This window comes from Podarcis melisellensis, assembly GCF_964234715.1.
Source record: "Podarcis melisellensis genome assembly, chromosome: 15".
Taxonomy (NCBI): domain Eukaryota; kingdom Metazoa; phylum Chordata; class Lepidosauria; order Squamata; family Lacertidae; genus Podarcis; species Podarcis melisellensis.
Window position 1 is genome coordinate 4038348 of NC_138532.1, and position 24700 is coordinate 4063047.

Consider the following 24700-nt stretch of genomic DNA (forward strand, 5'->3'; position numbering starts at 1 on the left):
GCTGGGAAAACCTGTCATATCAAAAATGTATTCAATTGTTTGCAGACAGTGCAGATAAGTAGGTGCCTGTCAAATCTCAAGGGGAATGCCGCTCCATAGAAGAGGTGCAGCCACACTATAAGCTCTACTCTGAGTTACTGTGCAGAGGGTTTCTGATGGCTTTGGTTTGACATTGTTGTTTCATTGTTGTTCACCCTGTAATCTTTGGATTAAGGGCAGAACACATTTCAAATAAATAAATGTTTTTTGACACCCACTGTGCACCCCTATCTAGGCTACACCCAGGTTAGGGTGCTCCTGTTGACCCTCCACTCCACTCAGAAAAGATGATGAGGCCTTTTTAAAGGAATCCATCTAAAATGCAATGGGTAGCTAGCCTGAACAATGATGTCCATGCACTGATGACCTCCAGAACGAATGCTGGGAATTGCAGCTCGTGCAAAATGTGGTGGCTCAACTGCTTGCTGGGGCAAAATATCGTCATCATATCACACCACTGATGAAATAATTTCCCTGGCTGTCAATTAGGTACCAGAGTAACCAGACTAAGTTCAAGGTGGTGGTGGTATACAATGCCCCATACAGTTTGGGACTAAGATACCTGAAATATTAGCATCTCTCTTAGCTAATTTTAGGCTTCCAGCTGTTAGAACTTGAATAAAATGTTGTGGGGGCCTAGGTAAGCCCGGTCCTGCATAACCAATCACATGACATGATGCACACACACCATTTGAATGGCAGTGCTCATCAACTTTGGGCATTGCCATTCTAATATTTTATTGGGGGGGAGCCCAATGGCCCCTAGGAGTTGGCTCCTACGTTAGTTCCTAACTGATCACTGCACTCTTCAGGAGAAGAGGGCCTCCTGCAGACACCAACTCATTTGTTTTTCTTTAAGCACCTGCCAAAGACTCTCCTCTTCCAGCAAGCTTTATAAGGGCAGCCAGTATTTGTATTGGATGTGGAACTGTTTTTATATATGCAATTTTAAAATATATGTTTTATAGTATTGTGGAATTGTTTTGAGATGCTTCACAGATGATCAATTGATAATAAATCTGAACACACACCATTTGGACACTGCAAGGGCTGGGCTTGATGACCCTTGGGGTCCCTTTCAACTCTACAATTCTATGAACTGTGATTCATACGGCTCCACAGTGGCGTAGCGTGGGGGGTGCAGGGGGGGCCGGCCGCACCGGGCGCAACATCTGGGGGTTAGGGAAATCCACGGGTTAGGGGGCGCAAATCCACGGGTTAGGGGGCGCAAATCCATGGGTTAGGGGATGCAAATTACTTGCCTTGCCCCGGGTGCTGATAACCCACGCTACGCCACTGCAGCTCCACTGCCCATTCTGCACCTGTTTAAGTACAAGACCCTACCAGAGAGCTTTCCCCTTTCCAAGCCAGCAGAAGGCTTTTCCAACTGTCCTCTGCCGGAAGCCTTTGTAGATGGTACGGTCAAGCCTGTTAGTGCGAAAGGTGCTAGCAGCTAAAGATGGCTCAGGAGCCTGTGTATGCTGGGACTAGCAAAGAGACTAGAGAAGATGCACAGGGTTGTGGGGGTGGGGTGGGAGAACATTCAGCTAAATAAAATAAAAGACAGCCTTCACTGCTCTGGGCACTGAGGATCCATCTGAGGACTTGTGTTATTCTATCACAAACAAGCTTGAAAGCCTCACTATCACCTCACTCGCCAGAGATGGAGGGTCTGTCAATCACCTTGGTGCTCCAGTAGATGGCATCGTTGCTCCTCCTGTACAGCTGTGGAGCTGTACTCCCTTCTCATCTGCCTCATTGCAGCCTACTCTCAGGTAATACCACAGTCAGTATGACATAGTGATTAGAGTGCTGGACTGAGACTGGGAGACTCTAGTTCAAATCCCCACCCAGCCTAACTGGGTGACTTGGCCTAACCTACCCCATAAGGTTGTTGTCAGGATAGAATTGTGGTAGCAGTGAAGGACCACTGTAATGCTGCCTTGAGCTCTTTGGAGAATGGGGTCTGAATGCAATAAAGAAATATGTCACACTCTGGTCAGTGGTGTTTATTCTCAGGTAAGTGTGCGCAGTAATGAAGTCTTAGGGCCAAACTGTCATATAATTTTCCATGGCCTGCTTGATTTAAAAAAAAAAAAATAGCCAGTGGCATTGGAAGGAGGAGAGCAAGATTTGCACTGCAGCATGTGGGGTGTGGTCATTAACTCTGTTCTTACCACCATCCCAGTCTGAATCCTGCCTCCTGTTCCCAAGTGCCAGCTCTTTGCAATGCAAGAAAAGCTCCCATTGGCACAGCACGGGAGTTTTTCTCCCAGTGAATAGCAGGCAGTGAGATGGCAATTTGATCAGGATCATAGTCTTATTTAAAGATGAATGGGAACCATTTACAAAGTATTTGAAGACGCAACAAAGCGAACTGGTCTCCTTGGCCGGCTTTGAATAAATATTCACAAACTTTTTATTAATAATCAGCTAAATAGTTTGAGGATCTACACGACTGTGTAACATGCAGAAAACAGCATTCTTAGAGAAATCAAAGACTGGAACTGAGGGAAGCCAGGGGGTGGGGGTGGGTGGGTTTTGTGTGGGTAGGGGGAGGGAGGAAAAATGGGGGGAGGGGAAATAAGGATGATATGGTTCTGGATAATATGTTTTGTTTTAATTTTGAATAAAAAAGTTTTTTTAAAAAAGGATCATAGTCTTATGTGTGACAGAACTTATGGCAGTTTCTAACCTCTCTTTGCCTAAGGCTGTTGTTCAGTGTGCAATGATTTGGGAGTAAGCACCACTGAATTCAATGGCTGACCTCTGAATCAACATGGACAAGACTGTACTGTGTAGCTGCAATGCAATATGCACTTAGTCAGCAGTAAGCACAGTGAGGCTTACTCCTGAGTAAATATGAAAATAACCTAAGAAGAGCCTTGTAGGATTTAGATCCAAAGTTTTACCCAGTCCAGAATCCTGCAGTGGCCAAAGAGATGCTTCTGGGAAGCAAAAAAAGCAGAGCACAGTAATTTTGTCCCACTGTTGTTCCAAAGCAACTGGTAGTCAGAGGCACTCTGCCCCCCCAAAAAAAAATCTGGAATGGGGGAGGGGGCAATAAAATCAACCTTACCTGATAGCTGAGGTGGGAATCCAGGCCATCATGGGGGGGGGGGAGGGGGTCACTCTGAAACATGCTGGGCAGGTACAGAGCCCGGGGGACCCCAGAGGGCAGCCCCTGCTGCCCTTTCCTCACCAGGGGTGGCAGGGGACCACCAGTGCCCCCTGTTTGCAGAGAGACTGCTCTAAAGGCAGCAAAGGAGGTGGCAGATCCAGTCTCCAAGGGGCTCCAGGGTTTCTGCCACAGCAGCAGCAGCAGCAGCGGGTGATGCATTCCTTGGAGGCCAGATCCGCTGCCCCTGCGGATCCTGCACCCAAGGGAGCCGCCTCACTTTGCCCTGCCAGCAAGCTCGCGTTCTTAATTCAGCCGCAGCATGCTGGGTTTTCCTGTTTCCTTTAGGCTGATCCCAGCAGTTGGGATTCCCAGGTAACATCAGAACCGGGAGCCCCCAGTCAGAGACGAGCGCTCTGTCCCACCGCACCCACTTTTCGGAATTTATTTTAAATTCAGAAGAAAACTAAACTACCCGGTCAGGATGATCAGTCCCTATATGGAGCGGCCCCGGGCACAACTGTCAACGTTTCCCTTTTTTTAAGGGAAATTCCCTTATTCCGAATAGGATTCCTCGCAAGAAAAGGGACAAGTCGACAGCTATGGCCCCGTGGGACTCCTTTTGCGTCCTTGCCGAAGCCCCTCTTTCTCCGCGCAGTGGACAGGATCGCAAGCAGCGACATCCACCGCCCACCCCGCGCCCCCCGCGCAGCGGAGCCACGAGCGGGCGCGGCAGCAGCGCCACCCAACGCGCGCGCCTCCCTCCCCCGCAGGCCCCGCCCCGCCGCCCCTCCTCTTTCCCCACCCTCCTCGCCTCCGCCGGTGACGTCACGCTGGGCTCCGCCGGCGCCATTTTGAAAGTGGAACCCGAGCGGGGGGAGGGGCTGGGTCCGGAGAGGAAGCCGGGCGCGGGGGAAGCCCTGGGAGCGAAGCCGCCTTGCCCGCTCCCGCCCCCGGACGCCATCCGCCGCCATCCTCCCTCCGCGCTCCGCCTCAGCCCGGGACGGGGATAGCAGCGGGAAGCTGAGAGGCCGCTTCAGCCCGGCCGGCCACCATTGGGAGCCCAACATGGCAGGTAAGGGCACGGCAGCCCCTCGCGCTTCCCGGGGACGGGCGCCTCGCCAGCCCAGGGGCGGCGGAGGCAGGTGAGGGAGCTGGAGCTGCACTTGCAGGCTGACCTGGGGGGAGGCGCTGGGCTGCTTCCTCTTCCTCACTCCCCTCGCCCTTTGCAATGCATTTCCCTCTGCAAATCTGCTCCCTTCTCCATTATTATTATTATTATTGCATCCTCATTTTCTGTCCTCCGCCAATAGCTCAAGCGCCGAAGCACAAATGCCTGCTCTCGGTCTTCGTTCCCCTGCTCTTCTTCTCTCCTTCCTTCCTTCCTTCGACCATGCATCTTCATCCATTTAGCCTTTTATTTTTAACAAGAGAGAAAGTCTCCCTTCCTTGCGAAGGCGGAGGCAGAAGTTGGGGGAGAAATCTCCAGGGATGGGCGTGCAGGGAGGGGGTTTCTTCTTCCCCCAGGCAGAGGTGGGGGTGATGCCGGGGGTCATCCATTGCCTTCGGATCTCCCTTTCCCAAGTGTGTGTTTCTGCAAGCCTTGGCGTCGAGGCTTTTGCAGCGTTGCTTATGTCTGAAATGATGGGCTTGGTGCGAGTGGAGCTGCAGCTTGGCAAGAATCTGCGTGCAAAACGAGGGCTATAGCAGCCTGGGGTGTTGGGTCTGGCAGGCAGATAGAGCAGCCTGGGCTTCCTCCATGTGGGGCGGTGCGAGGCGTGTTCTCTCTGAGAGGAGATGCCCCATGTTGCAGCGTGCTGGAGCTTGCACCGTGTAAAGGCTGCAAATCTGTCTCATTGCACAGGGTATGTGCTGCTGTCCCATTTGTGTTCCTTTTTCTGGAATCCGTTCACCCACATCCCACACATTTAATTGCTTTGTGTTGGGAAGAGTCGCATGGGCGGCTGTATTTAGATTCGTGCCTTGCAGTCTCGCAACACAAGCCACACGCCTCCTCCGTCTCGCCCTTCTTTTTTCATCAATGGGAGGAAAGCCATGAATGTAGCAGATTATCTCTGTGATGTTGGGGAATGATGCACCAGTTTTCCCCTGGATAAAAGTGGAGTTTTCTGTCCTTTCATGAAAAGCCCCCGCCCCACCCAGATATCTATAGCTAGGAAAGAGTAAACTGGGGGTGAGCACCGGATGTGGGCCTTAGAGTAGGGGTCGCCAATGTGCTGCGTCTGATTCCACCAGCCCCTCAGCATGGCTCATGGTCAGGGCTGATGGGAGTTGGAGTCCTGCAGGATCCGGAGGCGGCGGCTGGCTCCCCCGCCTTAGGAGCTCTTGCAATTAGATGCACTTTTAAAATACATCTATCTATATAACATGTAGCTAAACATCCTCTCACATTTCCAGGCTGCCTAAATATGGTAGAATGTGTCAGCACAAAGTAACAAAGAATGGTGGGAATAAAGTTGCTCAGCCTTGTGTGGAGAGGGAAACCCGCCCTCAATTACTCCCCCTTGCCAAGAGGCAACTGTTGCTCAGCTCTTCCAGAGAGACTTCTTGTTTGGGGGAATATGTCTTAGGGAAGGCTCCATTTTGACATCTTTCAGGAATTGAGGACGGCTCGCTCTTTCTTCATTCTCTCTCTTCCTGTATGAACCCAGCCCAAATGACTTGGTCTAAATGACATGCAGAAGAAATGGGTGGTGTCTTTTCTACATGTTTTGGTGGCAAGGTTCAAATGATTCACCGTCTTCCGCTGAGGCAGTAATGTTCCTGAAATTTTCTCTCCGGTCCATCTTTTACGGTAGTTTAAAGCTTATTCATAACAAAACAAAACAAAGCTCCTCAAATCCAGCCTATGCAGGTTTGAGGGCTGGAGGTCCTCCTGTTTTTCTTTTAAATAAATACTTTGAATTTTAACATACTTGTCTATGTGCATAAAAGACTCTCTGTTAATTCTTTAGAGCCTTTTACTCGGAGGGTGAAGCATGGTTCCTAAAATAAGTACATGGGCTTGTTTTAAGTGATAAATTACATGATTTCATTCTAGATCCTAGCAGCTTAATAGCAGTGTAGGAAAAATGAATGCAGAAAGTTAAATTTATTTGGTAAGAAGAGTAAAGTGTTTTGCTTCCTGCGTGAAATTCTAGCAGACATCAGTGGCATGCTCGTATTCCAAACTTGTATGGTTTCTGGATTTACTAGTTACATGGTTCTGGGAGATGTCAACAGTTTGTAGAGAAATTGATGTTTACTCTGTGCTTGATTTTCGAAATCTGGACTGATCCTCATCGACAAAAGTGTGTCTCTGTATGTGGATGTGGGGTGGTGAAAGTGGAACAGTTTGATTGGGTTCCTTGGTTCTTCCATCTGCTTTGAAAATACTTGAATTCTGTGCTGTCTTCTCAGCACCACTGACTCCCCATGCCAGCAGTCCCTGTTTACTAGAGTGGAATGATGGCAGAGTGGAGCCAAGTTTAATGGGCAGGGTGTGGATTACTTTTGTTTAACTTTTGTTTTGTTTCTAGGAGCCGGAGGTGGCGGGAATGACATTCAGTGGTGTTTTTCTCAGGTGAAAGGGGCTGTGGATGACGATGTAGCTGAAGGTAAGAGGAATTAACCCTTGATATTGCCCATGACAATGTAATTGTGATACCACAGCCAGATGTTCATGGAAGTATACTTGTCTTTTTCTTGAGTTCTGCACATCAGCAGTTAACTCAGAAAACCACAAAGAAACTCCATGCTCATTGGCACTTAAGACTAAAGTGGGATGTGTTTTTAAGTGTGTGCAACTCCACTGACACCTGCAGGTGTCTGCTTCTAGTCCTTTCTAGGTCATTCCATAGCAAGTGATCCAACTTTTTTACCTCATGTCATCCAATTTTCTTAATATTTTCTACACTTCTTGAATGATCAAAACTAAATTTAAATCTACATTTTTAAAATCTCATCCTGTTTGTGAGCTATGAGGGTTTGAAATTTCAAAAAATTGACAATTTTTGCCTTGCTGGACTACACAAAAACCTTAAAAGCTCAGCCCAGAATTGCGATATGTCAAAACTAAAACACACACATCTCTTCAGAACTTCATGGGCTTTAATATGATATGTCACATTATGGACTTACTTTAAATTTTAAATTTAAGTTACAAAATTGGAAATGTTAAAAAGTGGTTAAAAATTAATATGATAAAATTTCTCTCCCAAAATGTATTGATTATTTAATATTTTGAAATGCTACCTGCAAATTTTCATCTTGGGATCTCAATGAGATCACATAAAAATAATTGTACATTCATGTCTGCCTTATTTGGTTTTATTTAGGATAAATGGGTCTTCTTGGAGTAAAATATAACAAAATGAAAAAGGCTTCAAACTATCAGTTACTCCAGGCATTTCTTTAGAAACTTATTCAGTTAAAAGGTACCTGAAAAGCTACTCAGGCTTTTCTTTTGAAAATGTGTTCCAGAGCAGAGTGACAGCTTGTTATTCCATGATAGAACTTCGAAATAATTATTGTTAGTATCTCATTTCATGAACATTACAAACAAAAGTAAAATTATGGGGGGGAGGCCTTACACATGAAATTTGTCTGAAAACATTTGTTCTTCCATTATTTATACTTGACACCAAATGCCTTTCAGGAGCATTTCTTGCAGACCACGTTTCATTTTTTGTCAAAGTGTGTGATCAGTTGCAGTCCTTGGTTCGATCCTTGTTTGTCAGGGCCAAAATTGTCAGGGTTTTTTAAAATTTCAAACCTTCATAACTCACAAATGGGATGAGATAAATAAAAATTTAGATTTAAACATAGTTTTGATCATTCAACAAGTGTACAAAATATTAACAAAACTGGATGACATGAGGTAAAAAAAGTTGAATCACTTGATATGGAATGACCCTCTCCAAGTATTGTTTCACCTCTATAATGCAACATTAAAGCACCATTAAACTTTGTCCACATACACCAGGTGATGTACCTTTCTCATCCAACGCTATACTGTATGTTCTGTCCTACCAATCAGCACTATGGATTCTTAGTTATCCAGTAGCCGTATCACAGTGGCTTTGGAAATTCATGTGTGAAGTTTTCTGTCTGGGCTAACTGTAGTTATTGGAATCCAAAACCTGAAGGGCTGGCATAATTTTCTGCATGCTTGATTTTGCTGAGGTTATAGTACAGCATTAGGAATTCCCATTAGCTCTGAACTATTCAAATGGAAAATGTGATAGAAGGTACCATGCAAGTATTATACTTCATAGGCAGGCCTGGGCGATGTATTGATATATCGCCCAGGACAGGTATGAGGGGCAGACCGTGGTGGCGGCTTCACTTGACAGTACATTGTGAGTGACACCGTCATCGCTCCTGAGTCCTTCTGCTACCAGTGCCCAGCGCACTCAGGGAGAAACAAGCCACACCTGGCATTGGAGGCAGAGGGACTCAGGAACAGTGGTGATTTCACCAGTGATTTACCACGGAGTAAATCTGCCATCCCACTCTGCCCTCATAACCGTTGCAGAGGGAGAAACAAGTTGCATTGGCGAGGTGAAATACAGCTTGCTCTTCCCTCCGCTTCTTTAAACTGCTTGGCTGAGGAGCCTGCCACACCACTGCAGTTTTACAGAGCCCCCGGCCCGCCACCACAAAGCAGTGGTGGGCCAGGGCTCCATTAAAGTGCTCCTGCTCCCCTGCTGAGGGAGCCCTGATTCTTCTCCTCCATGCATGCAAGCAGGAGAAGGATCAGGGCTGCTCAGCTGGGGAGAAGGAGTCTTTGTGCCCCCCAGCTGAAAAAGTCGAATGGAGCCCCCCACCTGGCCTCCGGCTTGCATAAGCCAGAGAAAAAGCAATTATTTAAAAAACCATTAAACATGAATAGAATTAAAACTATATATACACACACAAAAAAAAACTTGTTTAAAACATACAAATAATTACAGTAAAAATAGCTTGGCACCAGCCCTTTCATTAAAAGCAGTCAATTCCCAAAAGTCTGTCGGAACAAGGAGGTTTTCACCTGTTGGTGGAAGGACAACAAGGAGGGAGCCAGTCTAGCTTCTCCAGGGATCCCTCCAGAGTTCCAGAGTCTGGGAGCAGCCACCATTAGTATACAATATATTAATCTGAGAATCATGCAAATTCGACTTTTAGCGAATGTCACCACGGAGTCCAATCCATTGCATAGTTCTGCCACTGAAGAAGGCAGTCTTATAGCATTGAGGAGGACTTATTCCCAAGCAAGCATGCATGCCAAGGTTTGCAGTCTTAACCTGAAATAATTTAGTTTCATTTTCCCTGAGGGCGGGGGGGACCATAGCTCTCTGATATAGCACTGTGTTTGTGTGCAGGAGGTCCCAGGTTCAGTTCTTGTCGTCTCCAGTTAAAAAGCATTACAGGTAGTCGGGATGGGGAAAGCCACTTGGCCTGGAGCCTTGGAGAACTGCTGCAGTCTGGGTAGGCCAGTGACGGGGAGCTGGATCTTCCCCACCTTCCATAGGTCAAGATTGGCAGGTGGGTGGGTCCTCTCACTTATCAGTCATGTAACATTGCGCAGCCCACGAAATGCCAACAAGCAGCTGGTTTTGTCTCTTGTGAAGCCCCTAACCACAGCACGTTGTAGCTGCCACCAATCAGCTGATCAGTGGTGTCCACAGACTTCACTCTGGGCTTGGGCCATGTTGGCCACAATGGCCTCACAGGCCAATAGGGCAGGCCTGGCAGGCCTGTTCTGGCCCACAGGCAGGAAGCCAGGGCCCTGGGTTAGACAAATTACAGCTTACTTTGTCTTCTTCTTGGTAGTATAATTGGTGTATAGTACCAGGCTATCCATCTAGCCTAGTATTGTCTGCTCAGACTGGCAGTGGCTCTCCTGGGTTTCAGAACAGAAGTCTTTCCCATAACTTGGTACCTGATTCTTTTTTAAAGAACAAAAACAGAGGCATGCCAGGTGTGAAACCTGGAACCTTCTTCAGGCAAAGCAAGTTCTCTGCCACTGAAATACGGTCCTCTGCAAGCGGCATCTGCTTATTATATCTCGACTTTCATTCAGGGAACATACCCCATGCCACTTCTGCCACTCTGTGAGGCAGGTCAGGCTGAGAGAGACAGTGACTGACCCATGGTCACCCATTGAGATTCATAGTTGAGAAGGGCTTTAAGCTGAGTATCCCAGGTCCTAGTTTGACCCTCGGTCTAACCACTACACCACACTGTATATTTATACATGATATGTGATCTAAAAATAATAAATTTCAGGAGCCACAAGACTCTTATTTTTGCAGCAGCAGACTAAACACAGCTACCCTTCTGGGAACCTTTATATATTATTTCCTCAGAGCGAACGAGACGCTGCATTGAGCTAAAAATTTGCATCCTTACTTCTGAAGGCAAGCTTTTAAAGTCCACTTCTGAAGCATAAGGATTCAGCAGTTTCTAAGGGGTGCTACTGTATCAGCTGTATACTGTTGCCGTGCGTAATGTAGCAACCTAGCAGAGTGGTTGTAAGAGAGGCTGGGAAAGTGCCATGTGCAGGCTCTCCACTGCAATCTTACCAGCCAAGGGTGAAAGTTGAGGCAGGGATTTTCCTTTGCACCACCAGCTCCTAGCTGGCATGGTAAAAAGGTAAAGGTACCCCTGCCCGTACGGGCCAGTCTTGACAGACTCTGGGGTTGTGCGCCCATCTCACTTAAGAGGCCAGGGGCCAGCGCTGTCCGGAGACACTTCCGGGTCACGTGGCCAGCGTGACATCGCTGCTCTGGCGAGCCAGAGCCGCACACGGAAACACCGTTTACCTTCCCGCTGGTAAGCGGTCCCTATTTATCTACTTGCACCCGGAGGTGCTTTCGAACTGCTAGGTTGGCAGGCGCTGGGACCGAGCAGCGGGAGCGCACCCCGCCGCAGGGATTCGAACCGCCGACCTTTCGATTGGCAAGTCCTAGTCACTGAGGCTTTAACCCACAACGCCACCTGCGTCCCCAGCTGGCATGGTGGAGAGAGCCAAATTGGGCCCCTCTTCAAGGAGTGGACAGTAGGCTGGGATGATGTATTGATACATCACCCAGGACCGATATGAGGGACGGACCACAATGGTGGCTTCACTTGGCGGTACATTGAGAGTGAAACTGTCACCACTTCTGAGTCCCTCTGCCACCAGTGGCTGAAGCAAGCTGCAGCCGGAAGCGGAGGGACTCAGATGTTGCTGGCCTACAATTCCCACCATCCCTGGTTGCTGGCCATGGTGGCTGGAGCTAATAGCATCCAGTAACATCTGGGGAGACAGGTTCCCCATTCACATTCTAGACAATATCTTGATGGCTACAAGAGATTCAGTGTCCCAGTAAATGACTATCTACAGCCCTCCGATGAATTTTGCTGAATTGATCTCAGCTGTATTGGCTGTTTCAGAAGTAATGCTTGCAGCCTGTGAACAGCAGCTGGGATTGAGAGGCAGCTGCAGGAACATCTGCTTCATCATCTCTCTTCCCTCCCCCAACACCAACTGATAACCATGATTAAGGGGAATATTTTTCAGTAGGATCTGGAACCAACATTTGAGCATGGTTTCAGAAAGCTAAAAAACAGGTGCCTTGGTTATCATTAAGGCTAACACTGTTGTTTTGCTTTACAGTGTGCATGGTTCGGGAGGGTTTCCTAAAAGGCCTGGAAGGAGGGAGGCTATATTCTATGGAAAAAGAGAAATGGATAGCTGTATGCACAAGTCTAACCACTAGAGAGGGTTCAATTTTGCAGTCACAGGAAATACCATGTTCAGATAAACACAGTATCTCCTGGTTCCAACACATTGCAGGAGCAGGAGGATTTGAACATGCTCTTGATCCCTCCCTTCCAAGGGGCCAATAATGGCCTTCAGGAAAAGGATTGTAGCTTAGTGGTAGAGCAGCTGGTTTTCATGCAGAAGGTCTCAGGCTCAATCCCCAGCAGATTCCAGGGGAGCAACAGTGGGAGATGTTATTGCCTTCATGCCCTTCTTATCCCATGTCTGAGACCTTGGAGAGCGGCTGCCAATCGGTGTTGACAATACTCAACTAGATGTGCCAATAGTCTGACTGTATGTCTTCCTATGCATGCGTCTTTCTATGTTGGTGAATTTGAATGGTTAAAAGTGACCTAAATAAAGTGCAGAGTTTCTTACTCTGCATTATCATATCTCTAGAGAACAACACCCAAACCTGTTCCTAGTAGCAGGTTTATTTACACAATTTAAGGAAACATGTTGGCTTGCTTTACTATTAATCATGAGGCTGTCTAGCACGCAGATACTTTTCTTCTATCTTGGTGGAGCATGCAGTAACAAAAGAGTTGCACAGTTTTCTGAGAAGGGCTTCTGTTAATCCACATGAGGCAAGACTGACAGACGGATAGATTCCTTGTTCAGGAGCATTTGGTAGTAGATGCAGAATGATGATCTGGGAACTTCTTTCTCTTGATGGTCTCATCACGCCTTGTACAAGCAGGAAACGGTGTCCAACTTTCTCAGAATGGGAAACCATCTTGAAAATGCAAGTTGGGGCAATCAAGCTCATCTGTATGACTTTGTAATTCATTTGTAATTGTAATTTAAGGTTTGTATCCGATTCTAGTTTTATTTGGAGCTGATTTACTGAAGTTAATGAATATGATTAACTCAGGTTCATTAATTTCAGAGGGTTCCTTCTGAGTAGAACTTAGCTGAATACAACCCTAAATTTAGTTGTAATTAATTTTATTTATTGACAGTGATAATAAGTTGCTCTTCCAAATTATTCAAGGTAGTACGTATTTGTTTTGGGTGCCCTGCTCGGCCACTTTTGGAAGACAGGAGTGCCTGGCGTGCTCTGGTCCATGGGGTCACGAAGAGTCGGACACGACTAAACGACTAAACAACAAAGTATTTGTTTTAAAATACTAAACAAAGGAAATGTTAAAGCAGTGTTCTCTTTAGGGGCACATGGCCTGGACTGTTTCTCTTCCGCTTTCCCTTGGAGCACTTAGGTCTTTAAATTGGGGGGGGGGCTTTTTTTGACAGTGGGGTGGAAGGAGCATTCCCTATTATACATATTGAGCTATTTGTCCATCTTTTGTTTTGGGATGCTGTCTGCCTGGCCTCAAAAATTTTGTAGCCATCAAGATTTGGGTGCTTATCAGTCATTTTTAATAGTCTTCTTTCAAGGTTTCCCTATTCGACCCTTGGCCAAGTTATTCAAGTTCCCAGATCCTGCATTTCCCCTTCTGGGAATCAGGCTGTTGACTTCTGACGTAAGTAGAGGTCAACATTAAATGATGGCACTAATTTGGTACAGCTTGTCATGTTTCTGATTCTGTTACTTTTTCAGTCTTTAAGGATGAATGTTGCAGATGAAGTTTCCTCAGGTTCCTCACCTCTTAATTTCAGGAAATGAAGATGGCAGTGCAACAGAATTAAAAAACCCTTCTTTTTCTTGTTTAGCTATTTTTAGTATTTTGAAACAAGTGCATGCAAACATTGCAAGTTTGCTTCAAATTTGCAAAGTGGCTGTGGAACTCAAGACATTTTAAACCCCAAGTTCATTGTGTGAGAGTGCAAAACTAAGGTTGAATTGAAGGGCACCATCTGCATTTCAGCTTTTAGCTGCTATTGAATCTTTTAGTACAGGGTTTAGCAACAGAACATCTGTCCAGCATGCATTTCATTGGAGATACTGTATTTGACAGCTCTAAAATGTTCAGTTGGTTGTCAAGTAGATCAGCTGATACTGCAGTCAAGGGGAGCTGATGGTCTGTTGAGGAAGGAAGGTTGAGGTGTGGAGTCTATTGCCATGTGATTGGGAGTCCTAAATTCTGTGCTAGAGGACCCCAGCTGCTGTAACAACAAAACCAAAATGTATTCAGTAAATTGAATAAATTAAGACAGCTATCTTCATTTAACATTCAAAGGGCTAGCAATGTTTTCTCATTTCTAATCGTTAGGGTGAAAAAACCACACCAAGCCCTGTAAAAAAACCCTCAATTTTTACAGGGCTTGGTGCAGTAAATATATCCAGTTCAAGCGGGTATACTTCTATCCAGGCAAAGCGGTATCTGTCTCAATGCTAGCTGTGGGCAAGATGGTACTTACAACATGCCAAGGTGCCCCAGAAGCCTAGACTCCCAGAACTTTGCACAGGGCACCCAGGAAATAAAAACCGGTGCTTCACAGAGATTCGAGTTTTAGAGTGATTTAGATTCAGTCCCCAGGATGAAGCTGGCTTTCCTAAGCAATCATCAAAGGAGTCCCTACATGTCACAAGTGTATTTCATCTGTCCAGACTCAAAACTACAAAGGTATTGATAACCACCATCCAGGTCATAGTCCCAATGAATTGGTGCAGGCTACATTTAGGATGGAGTCAATGAAGTTAGAGCAAAGAATTCTCTAAGGCTTCCTTCATTCCTCAGATTATATGAATGATGTGGAGAAATTCTGACCCTGCAGCCACCCTGGACATTCCCAGAGGTCTTTGCAATAGGTTGTATGAGGTGCCAGCCAAGTGAGGGGAGGGGAATGCCCTCTTGGACTGATGTAAACACATGGCGTAGCATTGCTTTCAACTTGACTGGCACTCTGGGAAAAGAGGACTTGGGTCCAGGGTTAGAAACCCAGATATATAATCTAGGCACCAAATGGCTCCTTAAACCAAGGTTGCAGACGCCAAAATGGAATTGTCTAGTTGCCATTTATTGGGAAAGATGGACCCAAAGTCTGATTTTTCAAATGATGAACTGACTGTGATTGATTCTCAGTTAAACATCTGGCTAGTTCAGATGACAACCTTGAGCTAGGTTAAGAGCTTTGAAAACTTAAAGATGAAAAGCCACTTGGTCCAGGGACAGTTCATATATATATATTGGCGTATTCCAACCTCTTTTTCTTAATGGTGACTGCTTCTGGTCAGCCTGCACAGAAAAAACGCAACTTGGTCCCAGAAATTCATTAAAATATAACTGATAGAATTCTACAGGATGTGGTATTAAAATAGTCCAGATCCAGTGATTCCCAGATGGTGGAGATGTCAGGCGCCTTATTGGTGCCTAGGAATCTTTACTTGGTCGCAAGTGGTTGAACGCCAGGTGCAAAATGCTAATTTCGAACACTGCTTGGGTCCAGCAGATTACCAGCTTATACAGTGGTACCTTGGGTTACATGTGCTTCAGGTTACATACGCTTCAGGTTACAGACTCCGCTAATGCAGAAATAGTGCTTCAGGTTAAGAACTTTGCTGCAGGATAAGAACAGAAATCAGGCTCCGGCGGTGCGGCGGCAGTAGGAGGCCCCATTAGCTAAAGTGGTGCTTCAGATTAAGAACAGTTTCAGGTTAAGAACAGACCTCCGGAATGAATTAAGTACTTAACCCAAGGTACCACTATAATGACCAAATGCTGTGAGTACTTTCACCAGTTCCTGCTGTAATACCTCATTCTTCAAGGAGGGGAACATTAAATTTCTGAATGGTTTGAAGACATACGCCAAATAATTTCTTAATTACCATCCTCCCACAAACTGCAGAAACGTGTGATGCATGCAAAAACTATTCTGTTTTCAGACAAAAGTTGGCAAATGGGAAAGAGTGAAACTGCTACAGTGCAAGATTTATTGTGTGTAGCAAAGTCTGAAGAATGGATACTGAGGCCTTATAAAGCCATTTTCTTGCACTGGAGCTAAAACCACAGAACCTTAGGGTCAGTGGTGCTGCTTTGACTGTGGGGGAATTCTTAACAAAAGTACTTTACTACTAGTGATTAGCAGCTGAACAGTTGCAGTATGGGTAGGATTAAAGAAGAAAAATAATTCCCTGCAATTTATTTAGGAAGGCTTGTCGGTAAGCAATGCAAGCAAATGCATGTCCACGCACAAGCAAACCCTACTGAATTCAATGAGGCTTACTCCCAGGAAAGTAGAAGTAAGTTTAGTTGAATTCAGTGGGGCTTAAGATTCCACTTAATCCTTTGAGTGGGGAAGCAGATGCAACTTGACTGGAAATCACTCAAACTATTCTTAAATTGGTTGAAAATATATTAAATATGGAAGTTTATTTAATAGTTTTATTAAATCTACTACTTCCTTATGTTTTAAAGCCCTCCATTGCCATGGGGAGGTGTGGGAAGCCCTTTGCTGCCCCAGGGTCTGCCGCAGGGCTGCCCGGAGAAGCCCTTTGCCACCAGGGATAGTTGCGGCAAGGTCCTCCTCCACTGTGGGGATGCCTGGCAAGGCCTCCTGCCACTGCGTATATATATTGTGATATATTGAGATGCTGTGATGTTCAGCTGGTGATACCAGATGTTGCCCAGCCCTACTCTTATGCACTTGTTTCCTTTGCTTTGACTACTTTTTAATTGACTGTCCCTGGAGGGGTTTAGACTGGAGTGAACTACTGTACCAGGCATAGGCAAACGTGGCCCTCCACATGTTTTGGGACTACAACTCCCACCATCTCTAGCTAACAGGACCAGTGGTCAGGGATGATGGGAGTTGTAGTCCCAAAACATGTGGAGGGCCGAGTTTGCCTATTCCTGTACTGTACCATCCCCTGAATTCCCATGAATGCCTGAATAATTACTTTCAAGAGGAGAAATGGTCCAGTGGCTGTTTGCTCTCATGGGCAACAGTTTGCAAGATGTGTGTTCCTGTTGCAGTGGTGACCACTTCATCTGCACAATGTGTCACTTTTCCTCCAATTGTGTTTTTCCTTTTTAAAAGTGTCAAGGCCATTTGATAGATTGATTTGACCTATTTCCTCCTCCTCATCCCCCTCCTCCTGGAAAGGTCCTGGAACTTGGGTACCAGCACAGCTGAAAATGAAGGAGTCAAATCACACTTTGTAAAATGTGTAGTGAGAGGTCCATAGAGCATGGTGAGCCTTCCGTATGATATATATATACTGCAAATAGAGCAGATATCATGTGTTTACTAAATCTGCCCTAGAAAATCTAAAGGAGGAGAAATTGTCAACCAGTGTGTAACTTTTTCTGATTGCAAATTTGTGGTACTGCTTAATCATTAGTGGTCTAAATGAAACAACAGTTTTACGCTTTCACCTAACTGCCCAAATGTCTCCTCCGAGTGATGAGAACCGGCATGCTCAGAAGTGTTCAAAGGGCCAATTGAAGCTCCCCAAGCCTTTTCAGATAGGTGGATGTTCAGATGTACCAAGATGCATTCTCCCTTGCCACTTGGTATATACATTGCCCCCGAGTTTCAGCGAAAGCCTTACTGGTGTTCAAGTGCTTGGTAGGGCTGTGCAATAAATCACCATATCGTTGAATACCGATATTGAAATAACATTGCGATAAGTGTTTCAACAAGGCAAGATACCAGTGAACAAAAGGTGGAGACTTGACAGCTTCCCAGGGGGTAGCTTTGCAGATAATTCGCAGGTACACCCTCCGTCACTGTCAGGAGGTCACTGTCAGGAGGTACGGCAGGACCCTCTTCCGCAACAGGGAGGCATGGTAAGGCCCTCTGCTGCTGCGGAGGACCGCGGTGCACCCTCAGCTGCTGCAGGGAGGTATGGTGGGACCCTTTGCTGCCACGAGGAGGCCCAGCAAGGCCCCCCGCCACTACCAATATATATCATGATATTGTGATATTTAGCTGGTGATATATCGTGATGTTGAAAACCAGATATTGCCCAGCCCTGGTGCCTGGCATTACTCGGATATATAGAGAAAGAGCAATACAATCCCTTTAAATCTGCTTCCACTGAGGCTTTGGGTTTCTTCCAGCTGTTGTTCCCTTCTTTTGAGTCCCTTTCTCCCCCCTCCCCTTGCTAGCGTTTCTTTATGTGCTGCATTGCATTGGTGCAAGAGCAAGTCTCCTGAAGGTAACTAAAGAGTTGCTTGTGTAGGCAGGTGTGTGCGTGTATGTGTGTGCATACGTGTATGCTAGTATGTGTTCATGCCAGAACACAGGAACGGAAACGTGTACATAGAAGGTAGAACATGAGAGTCAGGCTTGAAGGAGGGTGCAGATAGGCCTTCAACCCTGAAACTCGTTACCTAGAGACTTGCCCAAAACTGGGCTGCTCCCAGAAAAAAGAACACTTTTCTATCCATATTGAATTATGCTGGTCAGGTATAGGATGCAATAACATTTTTCTACCTGAGGTGTTCTTAACTATTAATACAGGGGTAAATGGTAAATAAAATTGAAGCATGATTGACAGCTTGCACATTGAGAAATTGACTATGGGGTGGGGGGTGGGAATAATGTAGGGAGCGCTGAAGGGCACCACATTGTGAAACATAAGGTGTGAGAATCCTGAGCACATTGAAGCTGCCTACATGTATTGTACCACATGGCTCAGATTCTTAGGCAAATGGGCATGAGGGAGGGGGAGAGTTCTTTTCATTATCTTGAAAGTGCTACAAGCTCTTTAATGTATTTTTCTGATTTATGGTACACAAAAGAAGCTAGCAAAATGATCAGGGTATTAGGACATAATAAAGGTAAAGGGACCCCTGACCATTAGGTCCAGTCGCGGACGAATCTGGGGTTGCAGCGCTTATCTCGCTTTTCTGGCTGAGGGAACCGGTGTACAGCTTCCGGGTCATGTGGCCAGCATGACTAAGCCGCTTCTGGCAAACCAGAGCAGCGCATGGAAATGCCGTTTACCTTCCCGCCGGAGCGGTCTCTATTTATCTACTTGCACTTTGACATGCTTTCGAACTGCTAGGTGGGCAGGAGCAGGGATCGAGCAACAGGAGCTCACCCTGTCACAGGGATTCGAACCGCCGACCTTCTGATCGGCAAATCGTAGGCTCTGTGGTTTAACCCACAGCGTCACCCGCGTCCCTAGGACATAATAGAGACTTCTAAAATACACGGAGAAGGTGTACAGCAGGAAGTGTTTCTCTCTTACTTTAATACTAGAATTTGGGGACATCCAGTGGAATTGACTGGCCAGTGGATTCAAGATGGACACATGAAACTTGCTTCCATAATATGCAGCAATGGCCAGTGGCTTTAGATGACACAATCCCATTCTAAAAATGGTACTTGCTGCACTGTGTCTCTGCAAGTTCTTGCCTTGCTACGTAGCCCTACTTATTCAATTATATTCTCAGTGAGGTCCAGTTGTGCTGTTCTCAACAGGAAGGTATGCAAAATGGTGAAGCCCCATTCCCTTGCTTTACTGTACTCTGGGGTTTTTGATAGTTAGCCCTTCTCAATTTATATGGCTTTTATTAGACTCATATTTGCAGCTAAGAGGACCAGAAACCTCTGTGTGTCATTGAAATTGATTCAGATCATTGGATAACTGAGTGTTTACAATGTGATTGCTGATGAAACTGGCCAAGCCAAACTGTGGCTTACTATGAACGTGCAAGTTTCCAAAGAGGAGACTGTGGCAACTTCTTTCCTTCTCTGCTGCTGCTATGAGCCATGCCTTGGTTTGGCTAGGCATGTTGTGCAAACCTAAGCTTTGATTTGCCTTGTCTTGCTTCACTCAAACAATGAGCCCAGGTTTGATTGATACAGTGTTAGAAACTGGGATAGGAATGGCTGGGAGCCATGTGGCTCCTGGGACCTCGGTTGTGGGCGCCAAAACAAAATGCCCAGGTGCCTTTTCTTTTCTTTTGTACTACCCCACTACGAGACCAGGCAGCCCCGCAGAGAAATAAAATAAAATGCTGCTGCTCAAATCAGGTTGTCTCCATATGAAGCAGGGGATGAGGTGATTATGGGCTGCATTTGTAACACTGAAATTACATGCCAACGAAATAGAGGTGCTGTGGGTTGGAAGCCCCAGATCCAGGAACTGAGTGGTTGGACTGTATTGAATGGGGTCACACTCCCCTTGAAAGAGCAGGTGGATAGATACCTTGCATGTGTCCCTTGATCTAGCATTGCTGCTGAAAGCCCAAGTAGTGCTGGTGGCGAGGAGTTCCTGTGGCCAGCTCTGTAGCCTTGCCACAGTCTGGGCTACCCTTGTTCTAGTTATCACTAGAAAATATATACAGTGGTACCTCGGGTTAAGTACATAATTCGTTCTGGAGGTCCGTTCTTAACCTGAAACTGTTCTTAACCTGAAGCACCACTTTAGCTGATGGGGCCTCCAGCTGACGCTGCACAATTTCTGTTCTCATCCTGAAGCAAAGTTCTTAACCCGAGGTACTATTTCTGGGTTAGCGGAGTCTGTAACCTTAAGCGTATGTAACCCGAGGTACCACTGTATATGTAGTTTTGCAAACTGCTGTTCAATATAACTGAGATCAACTGTGATCAATAGATCAACTGTGGAGTAAAACTTCTAGATAAGACTGTACATGAAGGACTCCAATCAATGAGATGCCCAGGTATGGTCTTCGTTTCAGATGCTTTCATCAGGACAGTTGAGATATATTGATAAATGTAAAGATTGTGCTGCTTATTGGGTCAGCACCCATCAAAAGTTGACCCAATAATGAGACAAAGAAGAAGACATCTGAAACGAAGACCATACCCAGGTGTCTGCATGTATTTTTTTTCCAAGTTCTTTGTGACTGTACATATATACCTTGTGTGGATATTATTTTGAGTCATAATACCAATTGCATTGGAACATTCAGTGCAGAGTGTTTACATTATTTTATAGGATCTGAACATTATAAACCATTTTATAGGATCTGAACATTATAAACCATTGAGCTTTAAAATCTCAATTTTCACAGCAAAACCAGTGATTTTATTATACTGTAATAGGGTGGTTATACTGTTGCAGCAACAACATAGTGATTCTCTTCCCTGCTCCCCTCAACCCTCATCCTCCCAGAGATGAGTATAGTAATTCAGCTGGAGTGCTGGGAACTGCTGTGATCTTTCTCCTGGTCCACTGTTCTTTTGTTGTACACTGAAGGAGAAATAATTACCTTACTGAGGCATATATGTGAATGTGCTTTTCCATTTCGAGACTCACAAATGGTAGGTTGGTTTGCCTTAAAAACCTTGCTATTTGGGTTACTTGCCAACCCCCTGAGGCAGGCAGGCAAGCTTCTGTCCTAATTTTATAATTGCAGAATTGTGATTGGGTTTGAAGAGCTGAATTCAATGCATTTTTATTCCAGGTTTATAAAAGAAATACCTTGCAAAGTTTACTGTTTGAATATATTTGGTGGTGAAGAGTTCTAATTTATCTTTGTGATAACTAGGCTTTTAATCTATATTTAAAAAGGGCCCACCAGATCGTAATAGTAACCATGTCTGGCCACAGTCTTTTCTTCTTTTAGTCCCTGGTGACTGCACTAAATTTTAGGGAGAGTATAAACAAGTATGGGACGCGGGTGGTGCTGTGGGTTAAACCACAGAGCCTAGGCCTTGCTGATCAGAAGGTCGGTGGTTCGAATCCCTGAGAACTGGGTGAGCTCCGGTTGCTCGGTCCCTGCTCCTGCCAACCTAGCAGTTCGAAAGCACGTCAAAGTGCAAGTAGATAAATAGGTACCACTCTGGTGGAAGGTAAACGGCGTTTCCGTGTGCTGCTCTGGTTTGCCAGAAGCGGCTCAGTCATGCTGGCCACATGACCCGGAAGCTGTATGCCGGCTGCCTCAGCCAATAAAGCGAGATGAGCGCCGCAACCCCAGAGTCGGTCATAGCCTTTACCTTTGGTCCAGCCTTTACCTTTACCTATAAACAAGTAGGGCCATCACTTCACTTGTAAGACGAAATTAATGGTCTTCAAATTGCATGTATTTAATTTTTATTTAACAAATTACATATACCCCCTGATTGTAATAACACCTCTAAGCAGTTTTACAAGGAATATTATCAGTGAATAACTGAAAACAAGTAATTAAAGTGTTTTAAAGACAATTAAACATAGCAGGCTAAAAAGACATTAAAACTTGTATATTGAACTCTGCAATTTAATATGTCACTCCTTTTGTATTCAATACTTCAGCTATGGCTATGGATATCTGCTCTGTAACTCTAGCAACGAAACCCTTTTTGTCAGGTGGATCCGTATTCAGTACAGGCAACTCCCCATTTGCGTGGGGGTTGTGTTCTGGGTCATTGCGTACTTGCATGAAATTGCGTGCAATCGAACATTCATTGGAAAAGCCTGCAAACACCCTGTTCTGCTCCAGCTCTGTTCTTTCGGCAACGTTTTAGTGACATCTTTATGACATATTTTGGTCACTTCTGGGTTTGGCGCTGTTCACAGTTGTGTGCACATCAAATGCTCAGAAACTGGGAGTTGCTTGTACAGAAGCTGAAGCAAGTAGTGCTGAGAAACTTCAACTGTTTCTGGATTGCAACCTATTTTGCAGTGAAATTCACATTTCATTTCCTTAGCTTCTTTATTTTCAGTTCTGTCACCTGTAGCTTGGATCAAGACAAGGTGTTCTTATCTCACTGCAGGTGTTAAAGCACTTATCAATGCCTGGAAATTTGTGTTATAATCAACACAATTAGCACCGTCTTCTTCTTTTTTTGCATTCTTTCCCCCTCTCTGACTTTTGAAATCTCTGATGAAGTGGTCTCTGGACCATGAAAGCATGTGTGTATGTGTATGTGTACATAACCTTAAAGCACACACAAGTGAGTACTGTATATTTCCAACTGATATCACTGGCTGCTGACATTCAGCAGTCTACATTCCTTGAGGAGTTTGCAATCTCAATTAGGTGTGGGCAAGCCACCATGAAATCTTCTGCCCATTGCCTTTCTCTGCGCCTGCTGCCCAGAGTAACAGGGCAGTCTTGGTATTGTAAGAGACTGGGCTGGAGGAGCAGAGATGGCCTTGGGAGGTATGCAGGAAATTTAGTTCCTCTCCCCGCCCCCCCCCCCATTGGAAACAGTGTGTTAAAACTGCCCTTTTTAAAACCCCTCAGTTTGATTCTGCTGTATAGCAAATAGCATTTAAGGGAACATTTATTCATTCTTCAGAAGATGGATTTGTGCTTGTTGTTATTATTTTTCAAGCCATAATGGTAAGAATGGGATTCAGATTTATAGTGTGACCTACACACTACTAATGTGTGGATATCTGTGTGCACAGTGCAGAGAAATTGGTTTTCCAGAATAATGCACTTTGCATTTTGAAAGTATTTCCCCAACACCTCTGTGTGGCTCCCAGTTTCCATCTTATCATTGAAATAATGTAACTGATAAATGGCTTCAGATTAACTTGAGGGATTGCATGGGTCCTGCTTTTATCAGATCACTGAAAGGACATAACCAGTATTTTAGTTCAAATATTTCAGTTTCCTCATTCCCTTACTAATAAAACTATTCACATATTAACTATTGATAAAATGAGGAAGAAACTGAAGGGCTGGGGAATCGGTTGATTAGAGCCTGGTGGTGATAAAGCCAAGGTTGCAGGTTTGATCCCCTTGTGGGACAGCTACAATGTCATGCATTGCAGGGGGTCGGACTGGGTGAGCCTCAGGGTCCCCTCCAACTCCATAATTCTATAAATCTATAAAAGCAGCAGGATGTCAAAACTTTTTTGCTCTCTCATGATGATTAGGTTATAAGTTTTCAATTTGACCATTTAAAACTTTCAGCATTAAGTACTGTGCTACATACAAAGAGTTAGACTGAGCAGATCACAGCCACTTACTTAGCCTGGTGCTTTTTTGTCACTTGGGTAGATGGCCGAATATTTCATTCTTTGGGATCTTTGCACATGAAAATATAGGATATTGGACCTTTTAAATATGCCCTTGTAAGTATTCCTTTTCCCCCTACCCTGGAAAAAGACCACACGTTTGGCAATTTATAAATGGTCAGGTGCTTTTTCATTACAGAATTCAGGAAAAGTTGCACAGGCAGTAAAACTTGGCTTAGTTGCAGTGGTGAAAGTTCCTAAATTATTGGCATAGGAACTCAAGAGTGACTTGTGAGAGCCATGTGGCTGAGCTGGAGTAACCAGCTCAGATCTCCTCACATGCTGAACTTCTCAGGCAGGCTGGAGGTTGAACAATAGGCTTGATTTCTCATTTCCTTCCAAGGTAAGGGAAAGTGACTTCACTAAGCCTGGCAGGTATTAACCTCTTCATTCATTCATTGGACTTATATGTTGGTTATATAAGGCTGTTTACGCACACAGGTTAGAAACAGCCAGAATCCCTTACAGCGGTTCTCAACCTGTGGGTCCCCAGATGTTGTTGGACTACAACTCCCATCATCCCTGAGCTCTGGCCTTACTAGAAGATGGGAGTTGTAGTCCAACAACATCTGGGGACCCACAGGTTGAGAAAGGCTGCTTTAATAGTAAGAAGGGACTTCTACTTATTCATACCCTGCAGAAAGAAGAACCTGCCATCTCTCTCAGCAGTGGGGAGGTACCGTATTTTTCGCTCTATAACACGCACCTGACCATAACACGCACACAGTTTTTAGAGGAGGAAAACAAGAAAGAAATATTCTAAACGAAACAGTGGATGTATGATTTTTGTGGTTCATGCTGTGGCCACAGACATGTGATCTGATGTGAGTTTGGGGTAGCCCAATACAAAAATCCTGAGGATCCATGTGAATCCGTGCTTTGTAACCACATTTTAAGTGGGGAGGGAAGGAAAAACACTCAAGGG

At 45.3% G+C, this 24700-nt stretch overlaps 1 protein-coding gene across 4 annotated transcripts in view; it reads left to right on the plus strand.

The window, feature by feature from the left end:
- The first annotated feature begins 4017 nt into the window (after positions 1-4017).
- PPP2R2A (protein phosphatase 2 regulatory subunit Balpha) overlaps positions 4018-24700 on the plus strand; it is a 63427-nt gene continuing 42744 nt past the window's right edge. For 2 of the 4 annotated variants that reach the window (XM_081891004.1, XM_081891005.1), the window contains exons 1-2: positions 5921-5972; positions 6697-6774. In XM_081891004.1, coding sequence (XP_081747130.1) covers positions 5936-5972; positions 6697-6774 — 115 coding nt within the window. In that variant the 5' untranslated portion in view covers positions 5921-5935. Of the gene's footprint in view, positions 4233-5920; positions 5973-6696; positions 6775-24700 lie in introns of those variants that run through there. The other 2 variants (XM_081891008.1, XM_081891007.1) reach the window with 2 other exon arrangements.